Below are 26,277 nucleotides of genomic sequence, written 5' to 3' on the forward strand. Positions count from 1 at the left end.
GCGAAGTCACGAAAATTCCACGCAACTCCCACGCACCCGCTATATTTTTCACCACCTCCGGAATAACATAGAGTTCATCGAAATGCTTTCCAGTATCTAATGCATTTCTACATTTTTATTTTATATATTCATCTTTTTTCTTGGCTCTCTCTGCTTTGCTACTTTTTAAAATCATTAGTTATTGAATGAAAATCCAATTATTTTGCTTATCATTATGCATACAGCCAAATCAAGAAAAATATTCTACAGTTTCAGGGGGGTAAAGTTGACATACAATATTTTAGTTCCACAAGGTCTGGTACCCAGCCTTTTGATCGTTGTTTTGTATTTTTGCACGTTGTTTTGTACTCAAAAGATGGCGGTTAGAAAGAAAGACGGTGGACCAGATTGGAAACTTTACGAGTCTACTTCTGTTTGTGAACAGTTTGAACAAGTTAAGCAGTACTTGTTGAAAAACTGTAAAAAGGTAGTGCATGAATTTTGGGTTTATGCAGTAAACTATAGATTGTTACTTTGCTATATGTCACGGTCATCTTTGTATGGCTTATGTTATTCTGAGATATGGAAAAGAGGAACAAGTTGTTCAGATCATTTGAATTAAAAAAATCACATATCACTCACTTCAGCATGACCCACGCGCGTATACTGTACCATTCTTCCTAAAGCGTAATTCTCACTGAGAGGGCATTGAAGATCAAACATCCTGATTACAACATAGTAAAATCAAAAACCTGTTCATTTGCACTTATGCTTATGGTCTATCAAAACGTTAGCTTGCATTGTAGTTAGGGCTAGGCTTAACTTCTTTTTTTAAAATCATCCCTTTTTTTCCATAACTCACAATTTGAAACGTGTGGTGACTTGGATTCAATCAGATCCAGGCTTTGTAGCAAACATGTTATGCAAAACTATTGTATCGACTAATTACATATTTTGTTTTATTTCAGTATGTCCAAGCTGAACCTCCAACAAATAAAGGTCTAGCTTATCTCACTGGCCAATTGCTACAGTTTCAAGAGGTTAATGGATTGATGACTTATACCAGTGCATGCATGTAATCACAAAATAGTACCGTAATAGTACCAAGAGAATGTCATTATACAACTTGAGGAGCATTCATTTATAAAATGTATCTTGTTATTAGGATAACTTTGGGATTAATGGGAACAAGCGGCTACTTTGCAAGCTACCTGTGAGTTTTTGCAATTTCTTGACCTATTTAAATATTGACTTGATCTATTTTCCATAAATCATATATACCCTTTGTTGTTTAGGTCAAGCTATTTCTGGATTACAGTTTTGGTGGTTCATTATGCCACATTCTTGCAACCGTTTTTAAGACCAAAACAGAGCAAGGATGGTAAGTGTCTGGTATTTCTTTTTGAAGATTTGGTTCTTGGTTAAGAGAACACTGTTTAAAATAATAGTTTTGTATTTGTCCTTTTCTCCTGTAGTTAATGTATTGTCAATACTTTGTTTTTCAGGAGAAGATTTGATTTTCAATCACCATCAAGACTGGACAGAAATGTTGAACTTTTCTTGAATATTGAGAAATCATTGAAAGAGGTATATAGCTACACACTGCTGGATTTGAAATGTATCATCAATTAAACTAAAAAAGAGACCTCCCGAAATTGCATCTAGAACCAACAATGAAATTATTTATTTGTTCAGGGCAAATTTTTATCTGTTCCAAATGTTTATCTTATGCCTGATATTGAGCCTAAAGTGATGACAAAACTTAAAGATGTATTGAAAAAACATAATGTAAGTGTGTAAATAAAGAATGCTTTTCATCTTCAATGGAAGGCGTACATACTTAAGTTTTCCTTGTGTCCATACACTGTTATCAACCAGCAAGTTGCTGGTAGTGAATATGTTTTTATTCTATTTTATCCAATTAGGGATCAATTGCTGAAGACAAAGAATCAGCAACCCATATTGTTCATCCTTTACCACCTCCATCTCAAGATGGTAAGAATAGTTATGTTCTTCTTTGGGAATGTACAGTGGCCTCAGTTCTGGTGATTGGTAGTTCAATTGCTATTAGTGGTTGTTAATCTTTGTTTCTGCTTCGCAGATGACTGGTTACGTCCAATTGAGAAGAGAGATGGAAAGGTGTTAGTTCATTGGTGGTATTTCCCAGACAGGTAAACTACTTTCTACATGAATAAACCATTAAAAAGCTAAATTTTTCAATATCACCTTTATCAGTAGAGATCTTACAGTAATGTATTGTGAGTTGTTACTAACATCTCAGCTTCTTTTTTCATAGTTATGATACTTGGGTGTCAAATGAGGAAGTTACTGATGAACCTGAACCTCAACCACAACATCAAGGACAGTGGGAGGTTTGAATATATTTTTGGACATATTTAATTAATACAGTTTCCTACATCTATTAGGGTGGTTTGAAGTTTCTGTAATGAACATGTCCATATTAGTAATGCCTGTATTAGAGAGATGCCCCCATTAGGGAGATCTCCATATTAGAGAGATGACATACAGGAGCAAAGGCCTTGCTTAAGAAACATCACACTACTGTATATGTACTGTAATAAGTTTGTACAACCTTATAAGTTGGAATTAAATTCCCTTTGATGATATTTTAATATACTGCAACATTTTGTCTCATATATATGCAATATTTGTCAGGTAAATGGCAGGTGGTTAAGTGATCTTGATATTTATAACGAATGGATGAACGAAGAGGATTATGAAATCACGGACGCATCTTTAACGGTAATTTCGTAAAGAACAATGGTGCAATTTTATTGATGATTTACTAATGTTGTTATGTCATGATCACAGGTTGATGGAAAAGTCAAGGATGGCGCACCTTCTGAAGGTATTTAAAAGTATAACCAATGTTTCCGTACACAATTTATTCACAGTCTGACAAATCCTGCTGTTTGGATCCCTGATTATTATCAACGAAGCCTCCGAGCGATTTAGATGACACGCCCAATGTTGTACAGGTCGAATTTAACTACAGGGTGTCTCAAAAAACCGCAACCACTTAAATATCCAAGACATTAATACAGCTCTAAAGCGCAATAGATAAGCACCTATGGGAATTGAAAATGGCTCTTAATTTTTCATTTAAAATGCTAAAAGTAATTTTAGCTGAACTATGGTGCAAATCCGAACAATATAAATATTCCTGCATATTCAAGTGCTTGCGTTTTTTTTGAGACACCCTGTATGTTTCTTCAGCTCAGTTTTCTACTTTTCTGTGTGTATACATTTCTGTATAAGGTCTCTCTATGTGAAAATGTTGTGGCTAGTTGCATGCAGCAAATTACACCAGGTATTTTACTGTATTTTGTTTCTGTGATTAGTGCGCAAAAGACGAAAAAGTCTCCGAAGCGGAGGCAAGCAGGACGATGAGGTAAGTCATTTGCATCATTTTAACTGTGGATCGACTTAATTCGAACTCTGTAATTCAATCCTGGCTGTAATCCACTGCACACAGGGAAATCAACCATATCATATTGGAAAATTTTAAAGAGGTTCAAAGGGTCTTAATTTCGAGTGGAATTATACACACTTGAAATTCAAGCCAGGAACAGTTCATGGAAAAATTAGTCAACTATCAGAGCTACAGAGGTAGCTGAAGAAGCATTGAACCGGCATCGAAATAGCGTAGGTTCGAATCCTGCCGATAGTTCACTCATTTTTTCATCAACTGTTCCTGGCTTGAATTTGAAGTGTGTATAATTCCACTCGAAATTGAGACCCTTTGAACCTCTAGAATTTACCTGCATCGAGTGAAGTGCCAAAAATCATAATTGATTTACCCATACTATATTTGATACATATATATTTGCAAGGATAATGTATCTTATTTTTGTATGTTTTTACAGGGACCGTCAAGCCCCGAAGGAGGTACAGTTATGTTTTAATCATTCGTCATTTAATAAACACTCGGTTCTTACAATGTCGTTTTTACAATTTTTCTACAGATAGGAAAAAACGTAAAAGATCACCATCTCCAGAAAAGAAAAAGAAACTAAACACCAAGAAAAGGTTTGTCAGTTCGTGTAATTGCTTCTTATGCCACATATAATTTCGACGTTTATATAGTATTTGAATTTTTTTTAGCAATGTTCCAGAAAAGGTGAAAAACAAACCTGAGATTCGAGAGAAACAAGAAGAAATGTGAGTAAATCTAAGCAGGTGTTATGTCTAATCTCATGTGACGGAACCTCACCGTTTGAATCCTCAGGGATTTTTGTCTTGAGTGAAATAACCAATGTTAAAGCCAAGTGTTTCATTCTAGTGAGAAAGAAGAAGATAGTACTCAAGATTTGCCAGATCCTTCGCCTGTGCCTGTCGTAAGTAATAAAATCTTATTAGGGGGAAATCACAAAGAGTCGTCAGAGAATGAAAAATAGGAAATATTGTATTGATTCCAAATGCTGTTTTTTGGGGGCGATACACGCATTTGCTTCTCAAGCCTCACTCGATAATCCAGTGTGAAATAATGAAAACAATGCATGAGAAAGAGAATAATTCATATGATTGCTTTTTAGATCGAGGAGATAAATTTGCCAACCTCAGAAGGTAACTGATTATAAATGATTATTAAATAGAAAATTGAGCAGATTGTAGTTTGACTTTAAAGTATTTAAAACGAAAAAGTATCTGTTCTTTTAACCCTCGTCATTGAGCTATAAACTGCGTAGTTCAGCAAAAAAGGTGAACAAACTTTGAAGTGCGTGATAGATATATTTGTTGTATGATAGCTAGCTACATCAAGCATTTCAATTTAGCGGCAAAAAGCAAAGATCCGGACTCTGGGCCAATCAAAGGCGGAGTTATGATGGATATTTCAGGTATTGCAACGTTTTTTTAGTCTCTTTAGTTCGACTCTGTGAAAACGATAATGCACCATGTCAACAGCAGCATCGTAACGTAATCTAGCTTCCAATAACACGTTTCTGCTTTGCAAAACAAAATGATGTCGCCTTTGCAAGGGAACAATTTGGGCTTCCTTTACTTAAAACAGTTGCTTAAGTAAACTATGAATTTTTAGCCCCTCCCAAGACTCAAGAAGAAGAGGACAATGAGACAAACGTGAGTTTATAGATGCATTCGAATAATTCGTTATGTACAGTACATGTACAATCTAATTTTGTTCAGCTTTCGATATGAAACTTCACACAGTGTCAAGCTATTTTGCATAACCTTCGTATATATGGGCATAATTTTAGAAGAGCCAGGCTATTTTCGCTGACCATGATTTCCAAGCCTTATTATGTATAGTGAGAGGTGTGAGTGAGTGGTATGATTTGAACAGTTGGGAAATGTACCCATATAGGCTTCTGAAGACGTGAGCTCTGTCCCAGGCTCCCCAGGATCATCTCAAGATCCCAAAGATGGCGGGAAATCTGCAGAGATGTTTGACGATCCGACCACATATGACGAGAATTTGACTGAACAAAGTCACCATGTCATAGTGCCCAGTTACTCATCGTGGTTTGATTACAATAGGTAAGATGAATACTGTAGTTGCCAGCAACGCCTACACTGTGTGTCTTTATACTGATGAATAGTAAGAACTATTTTCTAATAACTGTTTATTCCACTATTTACATTTTTAATTTTTTTTTTCTCTAGTATTCACGCAATTGAAAGAAGAGCTCTTCCGGAGTTTTTTAATGGAAAAAACAAATCAAAAACACCAGAAATGTAAGTTTGAAATCATTCCATCCTCTTTAGTTTGCAGTACATCTTGTGTATTTTCTTGTCAGCCGACGGAACACTTGTACACTGTATATGTACCTAATATCCCTTGCTAGATATGTGGCGTACAGAAATTTTATGATTGATTCATATCGATTAAACCCAACGGAATATCTCACCGCGACAGCATGTCGAAGAAACTTGGCTGGCGACGTGTGTTCCATATTGCGGTAATCACTTCTCGTCGTATGCATGGTTTGTCTTGCAGAGTTCTTGCATTGTCATCGGTTGACCATAACTTCGATGAATTATATTTTTCAGTGTTCACGCTTTCCTTGAGCAGTGGGGGATGATAAACTATCAAGTAGATGCGGATAGTCGCCCTACTCCCATGGGCCCACCCTCAACTTCCCATTTTCACATCTTGGCCGATACTCCTGCTGGGGTCCAACCTTTGCAACCTCCGCGGTCTCAAGTGAGTGCAAGCGACAATTAGGCAAAAAAATCAGATTTGCTGAGACAAAGATAATAGACGAAAGTGGTACTAAAAAGTCAATTTGTTTTAGAATCCTCCCAGTGACAGAATGTTTCAGTTCAAAGAGGAAAGTTCAGTCAAACAACCTGTCAAAACAGAACTGAATAACTTTGGGTATGGAGTCTGGACTAAATTGCGATTGCTTAGAAAGATGGAACGTTGTTACATCCAGTTTTGTTTATATTTTTAGTCTGAGAACTGATCAATACCTCTCCAAGAAAAGTCAAAAGGTTAACGATTGTTCAATAGAGAAAGATTTCTAATACTAATTGATATGAAAGTGATTCTGTATTTAATAAGTCAATTTTTCACCAGGCCGCCACAGCGACAAAAGAATGGACCGATCAAGAGACCTTACGCTTATTAGAGGTTCTAACCGTTGATTGTATTGAATACATATTCTCTATTTTGAACTGCTGTTTTAAACATAGAGTTTTTCATATATCCTAGGGTCTGGAGATGTACAAAGATGACTGGAATAAAGTTGCTGAACACGTCAGTTCACGAACACAAGATGAATGTATTCTTCATTTTCTACGGTTGCCGATAGAAGATCCATATTTAGAAGACTCCACGGGATCGCTAGGTACAATTTCCACCAGACGTTGGTTTAGGCGCTAATGTTCAGTTTAAATTAGGTTCAGTGATTCGCAGTTCATTGCTATCTACAAGCACACAGTGTGCATTCCTGCTGTATAAGATTATTTTAACATATAGTCGGTAAATGATTGTGTGTTATCCGTCAGGTCCATTGGCCTGTCAACCTGTGCCATTCAGTCAACAAGGAAACCCAGTGATGTCGACCGTGGCTTTCCTTGCGTCAGTTGTTGATCCCAGAGTTGCGAGTGCAGCTGCCAAAGCTGCTCTTGGTAAGTTATTGAATAAGATGTGGTAAAAAGTTGCAGGAGACTTTCATTAGTTTTGTTGTACACAGTATCTAGTCCAGGTATATTTGCTGATTGATTTATTGCTTATTCTGAATTTGCGTAGTAACGTCAAAACAGTACTTTACTACATTACCTTTATTGTGCTACCAACCGGCAACGTTGTTGGAAGTCAATGTCTTGTCTCATTAGAAGTTACGTTTCGTGCCCAAGTCATGAAGAAAATATATTTCTTGTAATCTAAATATTTCAGTGGTAATAGACTAATAGTCCATATTTTGATTATGTTTAAGATGAATTTGGTAAAATGAAAGAGGAAATCCCTATGGCGGTGCTTGAAGCACGGGTTAAGAAAGCGACTGAAGAAATGGACACAGAATCGAAAGTGGAAGGAAAAGAAGGTGTGCCATAGAATAATATTATTATAGCTGTCTAATCTCGTTAATCTCAGTGATTGGAATTCCTGAAACATAAACCAATTGTTTTCTTTTCTTTCAATAGCTGAACCAATGCAACTTGATAATGGCGTGGATGGTCAGCCCTCAGGTGCAGATCAGGTTAGTACAACTACAAAAATGTTATGCTTATGTTTAACGACCTCCAGTTTTCAGCGTTTTATTACATTGCAGGAGAACACGTCGGAATCGAAAACGAAACCGAATTCTGCTTCTGATAGTCAAGAAATCAACAAAGAAAACATGGCGACGGCAGCTGCTTCTGCTTTAGCTGCTGCTGCTGTTAAATCAAAGGTTTGTGGATATATTTCGTTGACTTCCAATCAACCCAAACCAAACCAAACCAAACCAAACCAAACCAAGCTCTTTGCGAAGAGATGCGTGATGTGTAAATTACATATGTACATTCCCATCAGCACTCAAATATCCATTTTCTCACTTTTGAATATACTGCATCGTGTTTTGTGTTTTGTTGGTTTATCAATAACTACCCAAGTGTCTATTAGGTAACCGTGGCTGAAATGTATCTTACATGCTTAGATTAGTTTTCTCACGTGTAATATTATATTTATGTGGCAGCATTTACCCTGTTGTTAGTGATGTTTGATGTTCATCATTATGTACCCTGATGACTCCTGAACCCAGCTTGCTCATTCTTTGATTAACTACAGTACCTATACCTGTTGAATTTATTTTATTATTGTTGTCGTCTTATTTATCAGCATTTAGCCCAGGTTGAAGAACGTAAGATCAAATCATTGGTTGCTTTACTTGTTGAAACTCAGATGAAAAAATTGGAAATCAAGCTTCGACATTTTGAAGAACTTGAAACAATAATGGACAGGGAAAGAGAAGCAGTAATGAACTTACCTTTTTTCGTGCCATGCATCGCTTGTGCTCTACGAATTACCATAATGCACGTTTTCTAAATAGGATTTTCAACATTTCATGTAATGCAATCAATATTCGCTGTATTCTATAATATTCTAGTTGGAATATCAACGTCAACAGCTTCTAGTGGAAAAGCAACAGTTTCATCAAGAACAACTAAAACTAGCTGAAATGAGAGCACGTGCTAGTCATGTGAGTACTACATCGCCTGCAGGTTCAGATCCAGTTTCAACTCAACCCCAGGCTCTGCAAGTATCCACAGCTAGCAACTCTCCTCAAGCTATACAGCCGATGTCAAATCAACCCGCAAGAGTTCCTACACCAGGTACATAGTACAAGTCTTGAGGGAATGAGTAGGGGCGGGTATAACTGGGGGGATGCCATAGTGAAGGTTTAACCTCGAAACCAAAAAAAAAGATTGATAACATTTTGATCGATAACAGAGCGGATGTTTGCATCCTCCATTCGATCGGTAAAAGTACTGGTAAAAATTCTGGGAGGTTTAACTTCTGAGTTATCATCACAAGGGACGAGGTGGATTACTGGTAGGGATGACATAAACGTTTTACCGCCGCCACAGGAATGCGGTATTTTTACATTAATTTACCAAAGTGTGCAAAATAAACACGGTTAGCACTGAAACCTTTATTTTACATTGGTTTGTTTTTGTTATTTTAGTTGAAAGCACAAGTCATACACCTGGTTCCAATCCACCATCTGTTGGTCCTTCACCTTCATCTGTTGGTTCTCAAGAGAGAACCACACCCAACACGGCCTTGGTATCGTCACCATCAGCTGTTACACAGCAAGGGAAGCAGCCTGGAGAACAGCAAGTTGAATCATCAATACAACCATCTGCAAGCCATCAGCAGTTGCAACCACCACCTCGACAACAACAAACACCACCACCACCAACATCGCAGCAACCTTCGCAGGCTATCCAAGGGCAACAGCCACAACCTCAACAACCCATCCAGCAGCAGCAGGCACAGCAGCCCATCCAACAGCAGCAATCACAACAGCCTATACAGCAACAACCTATACAGCAACAACCTATACAGCAACAACCTATACAGCAACAGCCTCCGCAAGCTCCACAGCAAGCAATGCAACAGCTTCAACAATTGCCACCACAACTACAGCAAATGCAAATGCAGCAGCAACAACAACATATGCTGCAAAAGTATCAGCAGATGCAGCAACGTCAGTCTATATTTCACCAACAACCAATCTTACCAAAACAACAACAACAACAACCTTCCAACCAACTTCAGTCAAAACTTTCCAATCAAACTCAAATGGCTGCACAACGCATGCAAACCTCCCGAGGTCAGACCTCCCTCGGTAGGAGCAGTTCTCCGGGTACCAATGTCCGTATGGCTACCTCACCACGTGACCAATCACCTGGAATAGCAACATCACATCCGGGCTCATTACCAACCTCGACACCATCTTCACTGCCTATGTATATGTCGTCACCAAACTATCCTGGCGGTGTGGTCAGCAGCAATGTCAACAGACCACTGATGCCTTCACCTGGTATGTATTCAACATCAGGTTTACCACCCGGACAAGTGCCATCATCAACTGGCTATCTAATGAATCAGCCATCGTTACCACCTGGAATGTCTGGAATGCAATATACTGGTCAACGTTCTGGTATGCCACCCATTAGTTCCATGTCCAATCGTCCTCCTATCCCCAATTATCCTCAGTCATTTGCAGGTCCACCCGGCCAACCACCAGCATTATTGCTGATTCAATATCAGGATTCATGGCATCCCCTGGCAGCCAACATCCACCCTCGAGTAACTGACATTTTGTTAAAAAGTAATTCTCAGTGCTCAAGGTATTTACGCTTTGAATGCTTTAACATCCTTACTTGTGTGTACTGTACTGTACAAAATTCAAGACGCAAATATTACATCTGCTTGTATGACTGTCACAGTCTTCTACTAACTTACCTTTCGTTTACAGATCTTGTTAATTCTAGTGGAAATGTAGTAATATTTTATTTTAGATTATCTCCTGGATTGGCCCAATTTTGCACAAATTTACTTCCTGTAGTAGACACAATCGTATACCTTACAAGTATTACAACACTTGTTTTTAATTGGTTCTGTCTTGTTTATATATTGTTGTATTGACGCCAAGTAAAAGTGAAGGTCGGCCCCATACATGCATATCTATCTTACTGTCAGTTCTTTTATACTGTTAGAGTATTAAACGATTACAATATTAATTTTGGCATTAATTGGATAATGGAATATCTCGTCATGAGCACAAGTATCCTTTTTTATCAATGTTTATTCAAAATCTTTCCATAATTGATAATTTTGATAATTTATCGGTAGTTCTTTGCACCAGTACAGGGTTTATATGAATTATTTACAAGTTAAGAAAGTGTGGTTAAGAAAACAAAATAGTTGTAGTAACGTTACACAACCGTACAATTCATTACATTTTTGGCTGTTACTGTTCCAGGTTGCCAAACTTTCTATTTCCTAATATAATCAAAGATATGGTCAAATAGGACATGGTATGTTAAAGTGGAACATGAGTTTCGTCGGCGAAAAATCTCTTGGTGGGAGGGTGATTTAGATTTATGAGTGCAATGGCAGAAGCTCATTTTGAATTCGATTTGACGTTTGCGGTAAGTCACCAAACTGAAACGCCACAATCTCAGGCCGGGATTGCACTACACCTGGTTGCAAAACGCACGCCTGTTCGCGCGTGTTTGTACTACGAAACGTATTACTGCTATTCATTTCACCTCCAAAACGAGGTAATTTTGGCTCAACGCAAAAAAAGCTGAACGGTGTTGTGTAATCCAAAATGAGTGATTGGATTCATGCAGGGCTTCAAGGTCTCTGTTATTGTGTTTTTGATTTTGACCGTAAAATCCGTTTGTTGAAGCAGTTCAAAAACTTTTAATGCTATATTTCATTGGTCAAAATGCAACGACGAAACCACATCCTACTTAACTCTTAAGATATATACGTGCCAAAATATAGTGCATTAAATAGAGCGAAACTAACAGGAAAAGCAATTCTCGCATATTCGTCGATTTTTACCAAAAAGTCTTCGGTAAATATTGTCTCTGCTATGAATTTTCTCCAGTCCTTCTTATTCACAGCCTCCATACTGTTGTAGTATTGTTTTGTTGTTGCTTTTTCGGCGTAGTCACTGAGGGGTCTATACGTTGGCATCTCTGCATCATCCGTGTCTGATTCAGCGGCATGTTTTTTTGCTTTCTGAGAAACAAAAATTTTCGTGATGAGATCAAGTATAATAGGATGAGGTCATGCAGAGGATCTGTGGGTTGAAATGAATCAGCATCTATACTACACAAGATTATTAAACTTTTTTTACAAGCGGACAGCCTTTCTCCTAAAACTGTTTCCATTAGTACTAGCTGGAAAACCAGAGAAAGATATATTCTCGTGCAACCTTTTCCTGTTTGTACCTCTTCTTCCCGAAGCCTCCGTTTTCTTATCTTTCCAGTTATTGTGAGAATGATTGAATACTCCGCCAGAACAGAAAAGACAAACATAAAGCAACCGATTAAATATTTATCCAGAGCTTTGATATAGTTCACCTACAACAAAAGTGATTGGTAAGTTAAATTGATTTGTTGAATTAAAATTCTTGATGAATGCAAATGATGATACTTTTTGCATTGTTCCTATATACATCGTAAAGTCAATCTCGCGCATTGTTAAACTCGAATTCCTTACCTTGGGCATGCTATTGTTCGACATATTTAAAACAGTGACTGTAGTGAGCAGGGCCGTGATACCTAGGGATATCCGTGCAGGTGTGTGATTTCTTGGTATAAGGAAGGATAACCAAGACATCATAACAATCAAAGCACAAGGTCCATAAACATGAATCAAAAAGTAGCTGTACATCCTGTCGAACTTGAACGAGATGGACAGGCACGTGTAGTTCCCTTAATAAAGAAAAATATATATAGAGATCGTATATATAGAGATCAGACTACCACTGAAACTTCTGAGTATAGTTGTATAAATCTACGCACTACATTTCAAGTGGTTAAATCGTCATTTGAGGCATGCAATGCCAATAAACGTTTTTTTATACTTTCAGAGTTTTCTTAGGAAAATTTATGTTTGCGTTGGAAATCTGGTCGAAAAATTTATTTTAAAACAAAAACGTCCAAAGAAATTTTGAGACTACTCCCTTCGTTTTTCTAATTTTCCGTCTCTTGATGAAGTTTCGCGGCCTTCCTCCTTCTGAGCCGGATTTTTCGTGCTACTAACTCAAGAAGTTTTTAAAGACCATATGTAATTGTTCTGCAACCTACCTGCGTAATAACGATTTATCTTCGAAGAAAGATTGACTGCTTTTAGTGTAAATTGAGGAAGTTTGGTCATTTCTGTATCGATAAACGAATTTCCATTATCCGTTGCCCATCTGTAAGCGACTTTCTTATTGTGATAACCATCTATACGTGTAGAGTTTTTCACAATTATATGCATTTTGATTTGGGAATGATCTTGTTTCGTAATTTAAAAGCCTTTGACCGACACTGCATGTCATTGCTTATTTTCTAAAATTTTTTGTGGATTTGAAAATTCACAATTTTCCTGTGGAGAGTCCCCGCGTATAATTAATAAATTTAATTAAGTAAATTAGCTTACGTTAATTAGGTAAATTGTATCTATAGTACACCACGCAAGTGGTATTTAATTTACTGCAAAGCTTTCGGTCCGTCAACCCGGGCCTTCATCAGTGCAATATTACAAGAAATTTAATTATACTGTTACTGAACTGCACCAAATTTTATTTAATTTAATTCATGCATTTAATTCATGCATTCATGAAAAAAACTTACAGCTTTCGAGAAATAATGGGCATATCTGTTTGTCCATAGGAAACAATCGCAAATCCATCTGGCAGGCAGCTTTAAGACTTATCCTATGAAGAGAGATAATGGTTCGTCCAGGAAGATTGCATAAATATATCCATCTATGAATCATTTACCAAATTTAAGGTAGGATTATTCATTGGTCGTTTTTTATTCAAATTATTAGCTATATGACAGCCTCGCATTTGGACTGAGCCTTCCGAAATATTCAGCAACTAACTTGGAATAAAAATTTGCTCTTTAACTTAATTGATGGCAAATATTTTCTGATTTGCGAATTATTGATATCCTTGATTCCTGATAAGCCTGTGTAAAGACTAAAATTCATTGATTTTTCGCTGGGTTCTTAAACGGCAACGCTAATCTGGTACAAGACATCTTACATCCTTATTCCAGTGTGAAGGACTTTTTATTAAAATGCGCGTCACCTGATTCTGTAGCTGACGAGTCCATTAGGACCGATCTGTAGTAACTTGTTTTCGTTTGTGACATAGTGGAATGAGCTGTCTTTAGCGTTCACAAAATATGTATCTGGCAGCCAGATCTTATCCAAATCTTTGTAGTTTACGGTAATTGTACTTTCTGTACCATGATCCAACCTCTCGTCTACCCACTGTTGAGTAAGAAACACATCCAAGGAGAAATCCTGCGTATAGAAAAAGACCCGGAAAAAATTGTTGAAACTGAAAAGTTTGCATTATCCACGTCCCTCACCATGCTGCATTTTCTATATTATAGCATCAAACGTTTATAAGGGTAAAACGTAAACGTTTATATATTTATAGGGGGGTTAATAACAGAATTAACAGGAGACTACACGTGTGAGAATGATTAATGTGTATATGTTGATATCAATTGCTAGTAAATCGTACCATATTCACTGTATCAATGGAATCGATTGATAACATTTTCATCCTTACGTTTACTTCAACTGGTGCCCCTGTAAATAAATACATGCATCAAATTAAATAAATTCATGGAAGATTTCCATTCCATTATATAGTCTGTTCTCCTTCCTTATACAGTCTGTCCCGAGTTATAGGCTAGCATGCAGCGATGGCTTTAATACACTTTTGGTATTTTGACGTGAAATGTTTCGTGGTAATTTAATTATGATAGAATTCAAGCAATATTTTGAAGGGCAAACATTGCATTTCCCATAGTGAATGCTTATCTCTCAGTGGTCACGCACCGACCGTAATAATGCATGAGGTCTATATTTGCTGTAATATTTTTTTATTTTACTGCATGTCACCTGAAAAATGCAAATTACGTATGTTCATTTCATAGTCCGCCATCTTGGCTGGCAGGAATGTTGTCTTTGAAGGGTTGTTATTATTTAGGCTTAAGTCGGACCATTGCGGCTCTTTGAGATCCGATGATATTGTTTCTTTGCTTTTGAATATCCATATTTTTCAGCTCAATTTACTAATCAAAATGGTGGTATAAAGGCTACAAACATGACGTCACTCGTGCGTAATACCTGAAGCATGCAAAGTACAATAACAACTTTACATCATTGAAAACATTCACATACCTGTCATATTTGGTCTTAGGCGTACGTCGTAATTTGTCGTGTTTAAAAGGGAGTCGAGTATAGTAGTAAGATGGATACCACTGCAAAAGATAGTATATCATTTATTTATGACTGCACAAAAACGATAAATTATATAACATTAAAATGATACGATAAAATTGAAAACATTGCAGTAATCATTCTTAGGTTTATTATATGCAGAAATAATGTATAAAAACATAGAGTATATAGCAGATGCATGTGGGCTATCAACAAAACATAAGACAAGTTTTTTATACATGCTATATATACGAATTTAATATTGTATTTGTTCATTTCTTGTTGATTATACCATTATACTTAAGTCTATAATTTTATACTGATTTATTTCTTGTTTTGATGTATTTTGAACTTTGAGCGATATTCTGCTTTATATTTTTGTCTCATGTTTTTGCATGCTTGCAGGTGGGTGAAATTCATTAAAAACAATCATCAAAACAACGAAAATTTTCCATTTAAAAAATGCCATGATTTTTCGAAAACTGGAATAGTGGTTGCGTTGATATTATAGTGGCTAAAATATTAATAATAACATACAAGACGGCAGGGAAAATAATTAATTACAGACGGTTTCACATGCACGTATTTAATTTTAGGAGCTCATAAACATAACACGCGGTAAAGCATAACAGCGTGCATCGCAGGATAAACATTATATATAAAATACACGAACCGTATACGTAGGTACTATTATATATATAGCATATATACTGACTGATTTTCAATTCAACTATACGTCTGTTGCAAACAATATTAAAAACAAAAAATCAAACTTCAAAAAAATGAAAAGTTCTCCAAAATAAACCAATATCTACATGAAATTGTGTTTTTAGGTAAATTTGAACTGGAAATTTGAAACGTACCCGTGCATCCGAGAAAGTATATTATTGCTGTATCGATTCATGCATAGAATTATGGTGGGATTCATGCAGCTTGTAATATATCTATTTTATTTTTCACATTCATTTATACGTTACATTATTAAGTTATACTCATGTTGCATACACGTCGTGTGTTTGCATATTGAATAAAACGTATAGCATCAATCATCATATAAAACTCACTACCCTAGCTGATACAATCATTTCATGGATGTACAGTGAAGTTCTGAGGCCTATAACGAAGACTTCCTGTCTTTTTTATCAACAGCTCGGTTCGGTTATCCGGTATCGGGTTATCATGCCTTTATATTTTGCGTTGTATAGCCACAGTCATATGAGTAAAAACACTTTGTATTAATGTGGAAACGATCAGTGCGACATTCTAGATACTAAAATGTGCATGAATCAGATAAATATATTTTACATTTTTTTAGAAAATGCCATCCATTTACACTGTGTAATTATTTAATATCGAATATACAAAATCCAAAATGTTTGGTTTATTTATATATTAAGGGTTTAGGTTTTGCATACCTTGTTTTGACTGTGTATCCATAAGATAATATTATGGAAAAAATAATTCTCCAATGCTTCAACATGTTCAACCAGAGTGTAAAAGAAATGACTATAAGTGAAATATTTCGTGCAACCACACTTCAGAAATAGGTTGACCACAAGAACGGTGAAGTTGAAAGAATCTCTAATTACATCCGTACATCAGACAAAGCGAAAGCGTCAAACTAGTCTTGGATAATCAAAACATGATTATTGTTCAGGAAAGTTATATTAATGCGTTCAAACAATGATTACGTCACATTTTATCTCACTTAATTCGGTTGGATTTTTAAGAATGTTTACCGTGTTTTTCTGTATGCTGTTTTTTATAACACAATTTCTATATCTTTTTATTTCATTTCCAGTATCTATATACTACAGTACATGCCACAGAAATGTATTGTATAGCCTAGCTCGTTTATGCAAAACAGTTGTAAGTGTGCATATTTTTTAGGTGATGCACTATACAAGCTGTCATTTTATATATATATCATCATATGTAATACAAGTTGACATCTATTTCACTGCGAGAATAAATATTGGTTTATTGTTTGTTATATTCCTGAATGATTTAGCAATTGCCAAATAACTGTGTTATACTTTAATCAATATATACTTGAGTATTTCTACTATATTACAATGCAGCGTTATCTATATAAGAAAAATAACAATTGAAAATGAACGCCTTTTTTAGGCAACTGTGGCTATTTGGGGTAGCTATTAGCTATATACATGCATGCATATAATCCTGAGATTTTTATACCCTAGCTCTATCCATCTTGGCTTTTGGGATAATGGAACTGCATGAGAGTGGAATTTAGCGATATCTTTCCCCCTGAAAATGTGGGCAATATTAATAAATATATGGAGGAAATATTTTGAAGGCAGAATATTGACATCTCGTGGTAACCCTCCCTACAGACTTTAATTATGGAGTCAGCAAGACATCGTGTTAAGCTAGCGTAAAAAACAAGGATAATTATCTGGCTGCCGACTGCCGTCAATATAAGGTTTTTTAATCAATAATAATCGAGAAATGTTAAAATATTAATTAAAATTTCCCATGTTATGAAAGGGTTTTTTAAGCGATATAAAAATATCGTTTACATTAAAGACAAGCACAGTGATATTATACCCCTATATATCAAGACTTGATGTCAAATGTCACTCTTTCATGATATTCTTTGCTATTATTTTAAATCTTTACTATAATCATGAACATGCGTTCTCCTTTGATATCGCCAACGGGATGGCTCCATAGTTCCATAATATATGTAAATGATAACAGCTGCGTGCGTGCGTGCATTTTATCCCCTATGGTGTAACAATTTGTATTTATACTGTTACTTTCATGAATTGTAATTCATATTTTCGTGCATATCTTGATATGTTGAGATATCGATTATAAACAAAATGTCTTAAGTTCTGAAATGCATGAAAATATTGTTTAAACAAACGCACATTGACAATCATATATAGCTATGAATCGAAAGCAAAGAAATTATTAATCGCATGCATTTATCTGGCGACGGTCAACCATGCAGGGCTGAAATACCATTCCGCGAGCTAATAATTAATCCCTCTGAACCGTAAACTGGTTCCAATTTTTGCTGCGATTTTCTCCTTTTGATAGATGCGAATGAGTGAATAAGCGACGGATGTACAAATAAGGACACTTTTATTCGAGCATTCAAAACTTTTTGCTCTTTGCCATCTGTCAAAAGAAGAAAATCGCACCGTAGGCGCACCAGAAATTGCAAGTGTAAACGCGGGCCTTTATTCAGTTTTATCTCGATCCTGATCTGTAATTAAAAATATTTTCGGACTCAAAAGACATGCATCAAAGTACCGACTCATGGATTCGTCTCCTGTACTGTGTTATCTGTATTCTGAAAATATAGATAATATTTCCGAAAAATTGAAGTCGTAGCTCAGTGGGGCATGCAGTTATATAAAGTCATCATCTCAGCCATCTAAACACAAGAATTTATATGCTTGCAGTAATTCAAAGCTACGTCAAAATTTCGAAATCGTTCATGATATTCTTCTGCATGTATGCCAAGACTATATTATACCTAAATAATACTCCAAAAAATAGGAGAATACAAATTTAGGTCGTACCTCAGTGAGCACTGTTGCAAGACAAACATTTATGGCTCTATATATATTTCTAAGAATGCGGCAGCTCGTATTAATTTGGGAAAGGGTGAAAAAAATATCGAAAGATTTATAGATTGAGGACGCGACGGTCAAAGACTGTGTGGAAATGGCGAATCACAAGGAAAATTAACACCTTTCTCCGATATCGATTTCGAAATCTGCGTTACGATCTACTAAAGAGATTACATGCAGCGACAAGCGAGGGAACTAACGCGAAAACCGATGTTTTCTCGCCAAGCCGGACTGGTATATATGCTTGCAGCTATGAGACGTCGAGAACTTGCAGGAACAAAGGTTTGCAACCCAAATGAACAACGTTACACCCCCCATCGAATCACACATGCACCTCACCAGCACCTCACTCATTCACCCCCTTCCCATTTGGGTTATATCGTTATGTTACGGATTTTGTGATTTGCGGTTAGGAAAGGATGGTGGTTAGGAACTGGGTTCAAAGAGAAAATATTTCGTGCGCGTAACATGAGTCCAGTACACCCATTTGCGCCCCGACTTGTGATGATGCGCGATGTAAAAGAGGCGACGTCGTGTGAATTGACTATCCAACGCAACTTCAGTCACTAGTTTTATAGTAAAATTCAATAGCTGTAATCCAAAGTTGTGTGCATGGAGATGGCAAAGTATAAGATCTGGCTCGTATATATGAATCAGTATATATAGAGATATTCCATGCATCGCAAGCGGTGATTATGCATGGGATGTTACCTAGTTAGGCTCTGGAAATCGCTTAAATTGTCTGTGACCGGCAATAATAATAGGTTTTCAGTTGTGACTCTTCATATAGTCCTAGGTATCATCGAAAGCAAAATTCTCAAGTCCACAAGTCTAAATAACTGCAATTAATCAAGATTTATTGTAATGTTAGCAATATTCGAGCGAGAGCCATGCAACTAATCATTAATGTTAGTATGTATCGTTGAAAAAACAAAACAATGCTAGGTTGGGTGCAGGGATAGAGGAAAATGAACACCTCAAAATTGTAGGTAATCAAATTAATCTACATGCATCTCTTCCACACATTGAATATTTTTTTTTGTATATTTACATTTTTGATCATTATAATATTATATATTTATGTACAAAATCATATATATCGTATCGGCTTCAAACATGGAAATGGAGATTCCTCGATCTTATCGTAAATATTTGACGTTAATATATTTGTTCAACTGGTACTATATTTTTGTTATTCTATGTTTAGACTCTTATATACATGCAGCGATAAAAATCATGCTTCAGGAAATTCTTCACTGACGTAGCTATCAAAGTTTATCTGTAATGACTAATAGTTCACTTTTCAGAAAGGCTTCGTAATTTTAAATCAGTTTGTGTTATGCATTGTTAGTTGTTTAATGCCAGAACATATGGTTAAATTTTCGCAAAATTAAGACTTGAATGTGAAAGTTATTTATCTTCTATATTCAGGACATTTATAACGTGGAATTATAAATGGTCAACGTTTAGGCGATCTCTTTACACGATCTTCCATTCTGTGATTTTCGACGATTATTCAGTCATTGATGGCAAGTCACTGTTAGAACTTGTAGCGACATTTGAAGTTTGAAGTTCAGATTTCTCAGGTGACTCGTCGATATTTTGTTCCTCTTGACGCCATTTCATTCTTCGGTTCTGGAACCAAACTTTGACTTGATTATCGGACAGACCCAACATGGAAGCCAGCTGATGACGGTCGCCTTTCGTGAGATATTTCTGGACTTGAAAACGTTTTTCAAGACCCTTACGTTGAAGGTTTGAGAAAACAGCTCGTGTCCAGGGTCTCCGCGGTTTACGTTGTTTGACTTGGGTGTAAAGGGCAGTTTGTGGGTCTACATAAGCGACACCTTCTGGGAAAAAGGATTTAGTTTATTCTTGTGCACGTCAGCGCGTGGCATTCTGAGATTCAATCAAGAATAATTTTGATTCATTTCATTTTGTGACTCCAAGAACTACAGTAAACTAAATTTTATATATAGCTATATAAAATCAATCAATGTTAATGTCCTTGGGCAATCTTTGTTGGCGATTTCCTTCTGTGAACAGTTAGCTTACTTTGCTACGCCATGCAACTGAGCTTATGCAAGCTTATGCAGGATCAGGGGTGGTCACAGGTCACTGATCAAATTATCAGACAAATCTATCAATGAAAATTCACACTGAGTGAGGATCCTTGAACGCACCTTTCAAAGTGTGTCTCCATGCTGCTTGTTGGCGATAAAAGGTGTAAAGATAAGGGTGATAAAATGGTGTTGTAACGGCAGCAGTCTTCATGTAAGATGGATACACACTGCTGGGACATGCGTCGCTGCAACAGCCTAAAAGTAAAATTAACAGTATATGTTAGTGACGGATGTACTACAGTAAACTAAACCATGCATATACTGTTTTATCAATTCATTGAAAGCTTAGTTGTTCTTGAGAACGAAAACATGCAAGCAACGTCACTCATTTCCTAAATTGAAAACGAATTGGTCGTGAATACCAAAGCTCACAGGATATGGCAGTAAACTTATTTTTGCTAGCAATTGCACTCAGCCAGTCTTCGCCAAACTTGGGAAAAGTGTAATTAAAACTATATTATATTTCGGATATTATGCCGCAAAAATAACAAAGTTCCATGCCTCATACTTCATCACTTATCTTCGCATTTGTTGATGTCTATCATCTGGTATCATCTCGTCATCACGCCCAGGCATTTCAAAACATTAACTATTTCAACACCCAAATAATTTCTTTCGGAGGGTTTCTGGTTTGTAAATTTTTATCACCCAGTCATGGGGATGGTGCATGACTGCATGCACATCATGAGAGGGCACTATATTCCGTCTGGGTTTATTTACCTGGATTATCGGGTCCAAATATACATGCTTGTATAGAAATATAAAGAAACAATGATAGTGTGAAATATTTTAACACTATACGAAAATAGCAATTGTGTGCTGAAAAATGAGAAACTCAAATTATATATAAAGTCATCTTTATACGATTAATTCTACCGGAATTTGGCTTGAATTATATATTTTGTGAAACGAGTCATCTGCAGGTATAGCAAAAGGAATTCCTTAATATATACAACGTGCATGGGCTACAAAGTTTATAAGTTTCAGGTGTCCATGACTTATGATATAACGAAGTGGTCGTATATAAAATCTGACCTCCATATATGGTCGCGCAAACTAGGGGTGCATGCTGTTAATGCCGCAAAGGTAGGGTCAATTAATCTCTGCAACATAGGCTACGGCATGCTTAGCTACCACCATTCATGGAAACCACGCTCAACACCACACACGAACCAAGTTTATACATATTGTCCGAAGTTTTCAGATCTGGTTTCAATCTCGATCATATTCGCTGCAGTTAACCCTATATACATGCAGCCTACATTAATTAATTCGGTGCAGTTATCGCTGCGTTAGTTACCATAGCCAAAATATTTCTAATAAATTCCTCGAAAAGTAGGGGGTTATCCAAACTATACTTTTGCCAATTCGAACTGCTTCGGCAGCATTGATAATGTGTTTGAATATAATAGTTAACTTGCGCGATATTTTCATAGCTTTGTCCTCGAGCTTTGCCGACAAACAATCAACGACATGAGTTCAGCAACGTCCAAGCAGTGGCCTAGTTATTTGGATACCATGACAAATGTAGGTTATCACGCAGATTATATCTATATCACATTGATTTTATATATGGGCACATTGCATGTGTAAGATTTATTGCCAATATAAAGATTAATATATGGAGCTATGCTTATGGGAATCCATATATCACAAATCTTCCGCGATTTTGAAGAGAAAAATGTTGAATTGGGTTGGTTTAATAGGCACCGTTTTGTCTTGACTGTTACGCTGACGATTACGCGGTCTCATGCAGATATACAACAGTGTTAAACTGACGATACGGATGACGAAAGACTGGGAGTTTTTTATCTAGGTCCACGAAGCCGGAGAAAGTCCAGCTTTTCGCTAATGCGTTTTAATGAGTGTAATATACAGATAATGAGTCAAACGACTTTGTATTGTGTATTTTAAACTCATATATTTGTACGAACTGGAACGGGCATAGCATATAAAACGTGACAGATATATGAGGTTGGCTATAAAGTTTTAACAATAAACGAACAAATCTGAAAAGCACATACACATGACTTTATTTAATATTGCGCTACATTTAGGTAATAAAAATGTAAACAAACTGTCTCAACATTCAATCTCTGCGTTTTTTAATTGAAAAAGCCTACTGTGAGTTACTGAAGATAAATCCAGAATTCATAAGAAATACGTGTAACCGTCTGATAGCTTATTTCGAGAAAACCTTTTCTTTTTTGAAATGATGAAATGCTTTTAAGTAGAACTATCTGTCAAACGGCGATTCTATTTTAGATTAATGTAGAATATTTTTGCTACGGAAACTCTATACTTGTAGCCAGTAGGCTTGTAGCTATATCCCTCACCTGTGCTATATGGGTCTACTGGGCGTTCTTCATTACCTGCCAGAATGTTTTGAACAGTGTGAGACGTTGTTACTGTGTGATTTGCCGGTTCACTCGGTGTTGATGGAGGTGAAAACTCGACTTCTACCGCGGTGGTAGTAGGGCTCCTATGCTCTAAAATGTCTTTGATGAAAAATGAACGAATTCGTCTTGGACTTGGTTGTGGTGTTATTTCATTCATCGTTAAAACACTAAAGCACGCTATGGCACGCACGAGAATCAAATGACAGCACCGTTCAAATGTTGGCGAAAAACATATGATTGAAGGAAAACTTTTTTTGTATATAAGAGGAAATTATAGTTTACACAAGTGTCTTTGATTGACATGGTATTACGACCATATAGAATACTTATCTTGTCTGCAGTTTGATTTCCTTTTATGATAAAACAAACTAGCCCTAACCAAACAAGCAAATGGCTTTCAAATGGTTGCCATGCTTATTCAACTGCAAAAATGAAATTATTCAAAACTGGTCGGTCAGTCGAAACAAGAACATGTTGTAACATAAGACGAGGCTATACTCTCACGCTGTTCCTAATCTGAAACCTTTACATCCATTTTCTGTGATAAAACTTTGTGTTGCAACTGTTTGCCTGCTTCTATGTACGTATTCCTAATGAAATATACGAGCATGCGCAGTACATATGGCAAGCACTATGCTATTATTATATCATCAAGTTGTCAACGGCAAAGCCATTACCCAACCATTAAAACCCTTCTATTATTACAGTTTGTCGCGGTAACAAACAAACGGGATAACATCCCAATTGTCAGCTTTGTTCCTTCTCCCGTTCTATTTATTCAGCTAATTACTATTATGGACACAAAGACCATTAATGCGCTTTAGATTAAGACAAATTCATTGTGATTTTTGTAGCCTCACGCAAAATCTGAATGTGAAAATCATTCCCTGTTCTTTTGTTATATCCTAACGTTAAGTTGTATGTCGCTATATATCTTTTTTTCTTTAGCTGGCGATAAATAATGTTAATTCAGCTGATCTGAAAGTTTACATATACCGCAGACAATATAGATATTTCCCCCTAAATATATGCAATTTTCGGTTCTTTTTTCTATAAATTGATATAATGTGTGATCAATTGTCACCAATATACACTTCATAAAAACGTTTCTTTCATCATAAAATCTTCCCTTTATACAAAAGGTCATTGAAGGTTAACTTTTTGAGAGTTCTCAATGACAAATCTTTACAAGATTATTCAGAGAAGGCAAGATACTTGCAGTCAGTCCTCCTTTTGCATTAATCTGAATGTAGCATGGATCGAGTTGCTATGACCTGGCGCAGGTGTAAATTATTAAATATAGACATGAAATCAAAGTAATGTGTTCATAGTTTAGAAAGAAGATAAGATGTCAATCAATAAAATACAATATGGGAGGTCTTCTTCATTGAAGCAGTTTTGTATAAACTGATCGATGCATATAAACCCCGCTATTTTATAAAACAACCTTGAACCGAAACATCTATATAGGTAAATAGCTATTCGTACACTAAATGCAACGAAATACTTTATTGGGTTCTCGGTTGCCCGGTTCATGAGCATGCAAATCTTTTTCATATAATGCAATATAAATACAAAAGTTGACATGTTGTCTAATATTTTTATTCGAACATGTATAAAGTTATCAAAATAATCAGGATAAATTCTCAATTAAAAGCTCTAAGGCATTTGACAATATATCAATATACAACTAGACCCATCCGCATGAATGCCACATTGATTTTTCAATTAAGTCGTGAACTTATAATTTAATACATCGCGCTCCGGCAAGATGGATGAAAAATGCCTTATAGACTTTATAGTACATGCGTGCATGTTGGTCTCAACTTTCGTTTAGTACTGTTATAGCTACTGAGATTAATTGCCCTAACTAACCCCTAACCCCTTTCGTCTTTTGCTTTGCGTCAATTTTCAGTAATCATGTAAAAAAACGTTTCAAAACGTTAAAAAATGTTTAATTATGAAGGTGGTTGTGATAAAACAACACTTATACTCACAAACCAAGTCAAATTCAGCGAGACGCGCACTTATGGATAGGCTTATAGCCGCCTGAATACGCGGTACTATGCACTCTACACTCAAATGTCGCGCTTCTAATGTCCTGAACTCGTGCAATGAAGACAATAAAGAGTAAACCAAAAAATAGTGTTTTCAATGCGTTCGGTGCAAATGTACGAGGATTGATCTGTATAGGTCTTTAATAGTTGAGATTAAAACTGAAGAGAAAAAAAATGATTTTAGCGAGTGGCGCCTCGTGTATTTAGCGTCGATCAGTTTCTCAGTTTCTCTCAAATCATATGGTATATTGTAGTATTATATAACACCAAAACACCGATAATTTATTAATCCATTTTCTTTTCCTTGGCCGGCCCCATTTGCTCTGCGGAACTAAATGAAGTAAATTTAAATGTTCTGTGGTAACAACCGGTTCTGTATGTGTCTATAGCTGGGTTGTTCTAAGAATCCGTGATTCTTTTTTACTGCGGTCATTGGGGTTAAAAGCGTGTTTGTCGAAAGACAACGGGTCCGCCATAAGCAGTGTGAATCAGGCTTTTTATGATGCAAAGAATAATTTCCCTCTCATCATGTCACGAACAAGGCTGGGACAAAGAAATGGTCCATATTGAGTCTTAACTGGCATATATGAAAAAAATACGAATAACACAGTCACTGGCTGTACCTGCATGATCACAAATCACGACACTGCATGCAAGGTAAGATTTCATTAGTAAATTAACTGGGTAAAGTCGGGGCGATAATATGCGCAGGAACAAACAACACGATCTGTCGCTAATAATAGATATAAAACAACACAAAATGAACTATTTGGATAATTTGATATGACTAGTTCTACTGGCTTTGCACTGAGATTAGTAACGCTTTGTGACAAGTAAAATCTGTAATTTGTTCGGATTGATCTATACAACCTTGATTTTGCGATCGGATTGTTACAACCTATAAAGGTTAAGTTGCATGCATTTATTAACGATTTTCAATAATTTGGTTTAATATTCCATGAATGTTTCGCCTTTTGTTTTCTTGCACGTTTTTGCTTAGGGCTATAATGTCATTTAGAGATAATTATATTTGATAAAATAAGGTAAAAAATCTTTTGCACGAAATGTAGGATATTTAGTAATTTACTTTTTCAAATTGTTTTGGTTGAGTAATTTTGATATAAGTGTAGCTATATATGTTCTCTGAATTCGACAATCAATGAATGGCAT

At 36.2% G+C, this 26,277-nt stretch overlaps 3 protein-coding genes across 6 annotated transcripts; 1 reads left to right on the top strand and 2 right to left on the bottom strand.

Moving 5' to 3' along the window:
* Positions 1 to 342: 342 nt before the first annotated feature.
* Positions 343 to 10,440, top strand: LOC114519215 (SWI/SNF complex subunit SMARCC1-like). The gene is made up of 35 exons (XM_028539310.1): positions 343 to 466; positions 948 to 1,019; positions 1,145 to 1,192; positions 1,275 to 1,360; positions 1,485 to 1,566; positions 1,675 to 1,767; positions 1,905 to 1,974; positions 2,081 to 2,150; positions 2,276 to 2,351; positions 2,656 to 2,742; positions 2,812 to 2,848; positions 3,342 to 3,391; positions 3,867 to 3,888; positions 3,966 to 4,029; positions 4,105 to 4,161; positions 4,283 to 4,337; positions 4,536 to 4,566; positions 4,776 to 4,838; positions 5,039 to 5,079; positions 5,324 to 5,496; positions 5,623 to 5,694; positions 5,805 to 5,918; positions 6,010 to 6,163; positions 6,255 to 6,337; positions 6,414 to 6,453; positions 6,539 to 6,592; positions 6,674 to 6,809; positions 6,970 to 7,092; positions 7,401 to 7,508; positions 7,609 to 7,664; positions 7,737 to 7,856; positions 8,285 to 8,419; positions 8,553 to 8,778; positions 9,132 to 10,302; positions 10,431 to 10,440. The coding sequence occupies exons 1-35, from the start codon at positions 356 to 358 to the stop codon at positions 10,438 to 10,440; spliced, it is 3,990 nt and encodes a 1,329-aa protein (XP_028395111.1). The 5' UTR covers positions 343 to 355.
* Positions 10,441 to 11,040: 600 nt separating this feature from the next.
* On the bottom strand, positions 11,041 to 16,504 carry LOC114545181 (gamma-aminobutyric acid receptor subunit gamma-2-like). 3 transcript variants are annotated; one of them, XM_028563508.1, is made up of 9 exons: positions 16,336 to 16,504; positions 14,882 to 14,961; positions 14,217 to 14,284; positions 13,773 to 13,990; positions 13,312 to 13,394; positions 12,781 to 12,921; positions 12,191 to 12,405; positions 11,920 to 12,051; positions 11,041 to 11,707 (listed from the first exon to the last, which is right to left on the bottom strand). In XM_028563508.1, exons 1-9 carry the CDS (start codon positions 16,398 to 16,400, stop codon positions 11,441 to 11,443), a joined length of 1,269 nt encoding a protein of 422 aa, XP_028419309.1. In that variant the 5' UTR covers positions 16,401 to 16,504; the 3' UTR covers positions 11,041 to 11,440. The 3 variants fall into 3 exon arrangements, with proteins under 3 accessions (XP_028419309.1, XP_028390596.1, XP_028390588.1); XM_028534795.1 differs by lacking the exon at positions 14,882 to 14,961; XM_028534787.1 differs by lacking the exons at positions 14,882 to 14,961; positions 16,336 to 16,504 and adding an exon at positions 14,600 to 14,669.
* A 2,908-nt stretch (positions 16,505 to 19,412) lies between these two features.
* Positions 19,413 to 23,596, bottom strand: LOC114517705 (homeobox protein DBX1-like). Of its 2 annotated transcripts, none has more exons than XM_028537505.1 (3): positions 22,988 to 23,596; positions 20,712 to 20,846; positions 19,413 to 20,378 (listed from the first exon to the last, which is right to left on the bottom strand). In XM_028537505.1, the coding sequence occupies exons 1-3, from the start codon at positions 23,205 to 23,207 to the stop codon at positions 20,041 to 20,043; spliced, it is 693 nt and encodes a 230-aa protein (XP_028393306.1). In that variant the 5' UTR covers positions 23,208 to 23,596; the 3' UTR covers positions 19,413 to 20,040. The 2 variants fall into 2 exon arrangements, with proteins under 2 accessions (XP_028393306.1, XP_028393315.1); XM_028537514.1 differs by having other exon boundaries at positions 19,413 to 20,375; positions 22,988 to 23,594.
* Between the last annotated feature and the right edge of the window lie 2,681 nt (positions 23,597 to 26,277).

The sequence above is a fragment of the Dendronephthya gigantea genome, unplaced genomic scaffold (assembly GCF_004324835.1).
Source record: "Dendronephthya gigantea isolate DGI-Jeju-01 unplaced genomic scaffold, DenGig_1.0 000000F, whole genome shotgun sequence".
Classification (NCBI taxonomy): Eukaryota; Metazoa; Cnidaria; class Anthozoa; order Malacalcyonacea; family Nephtheidae; genus Dendronephthya; species Dendronephthya gigantea.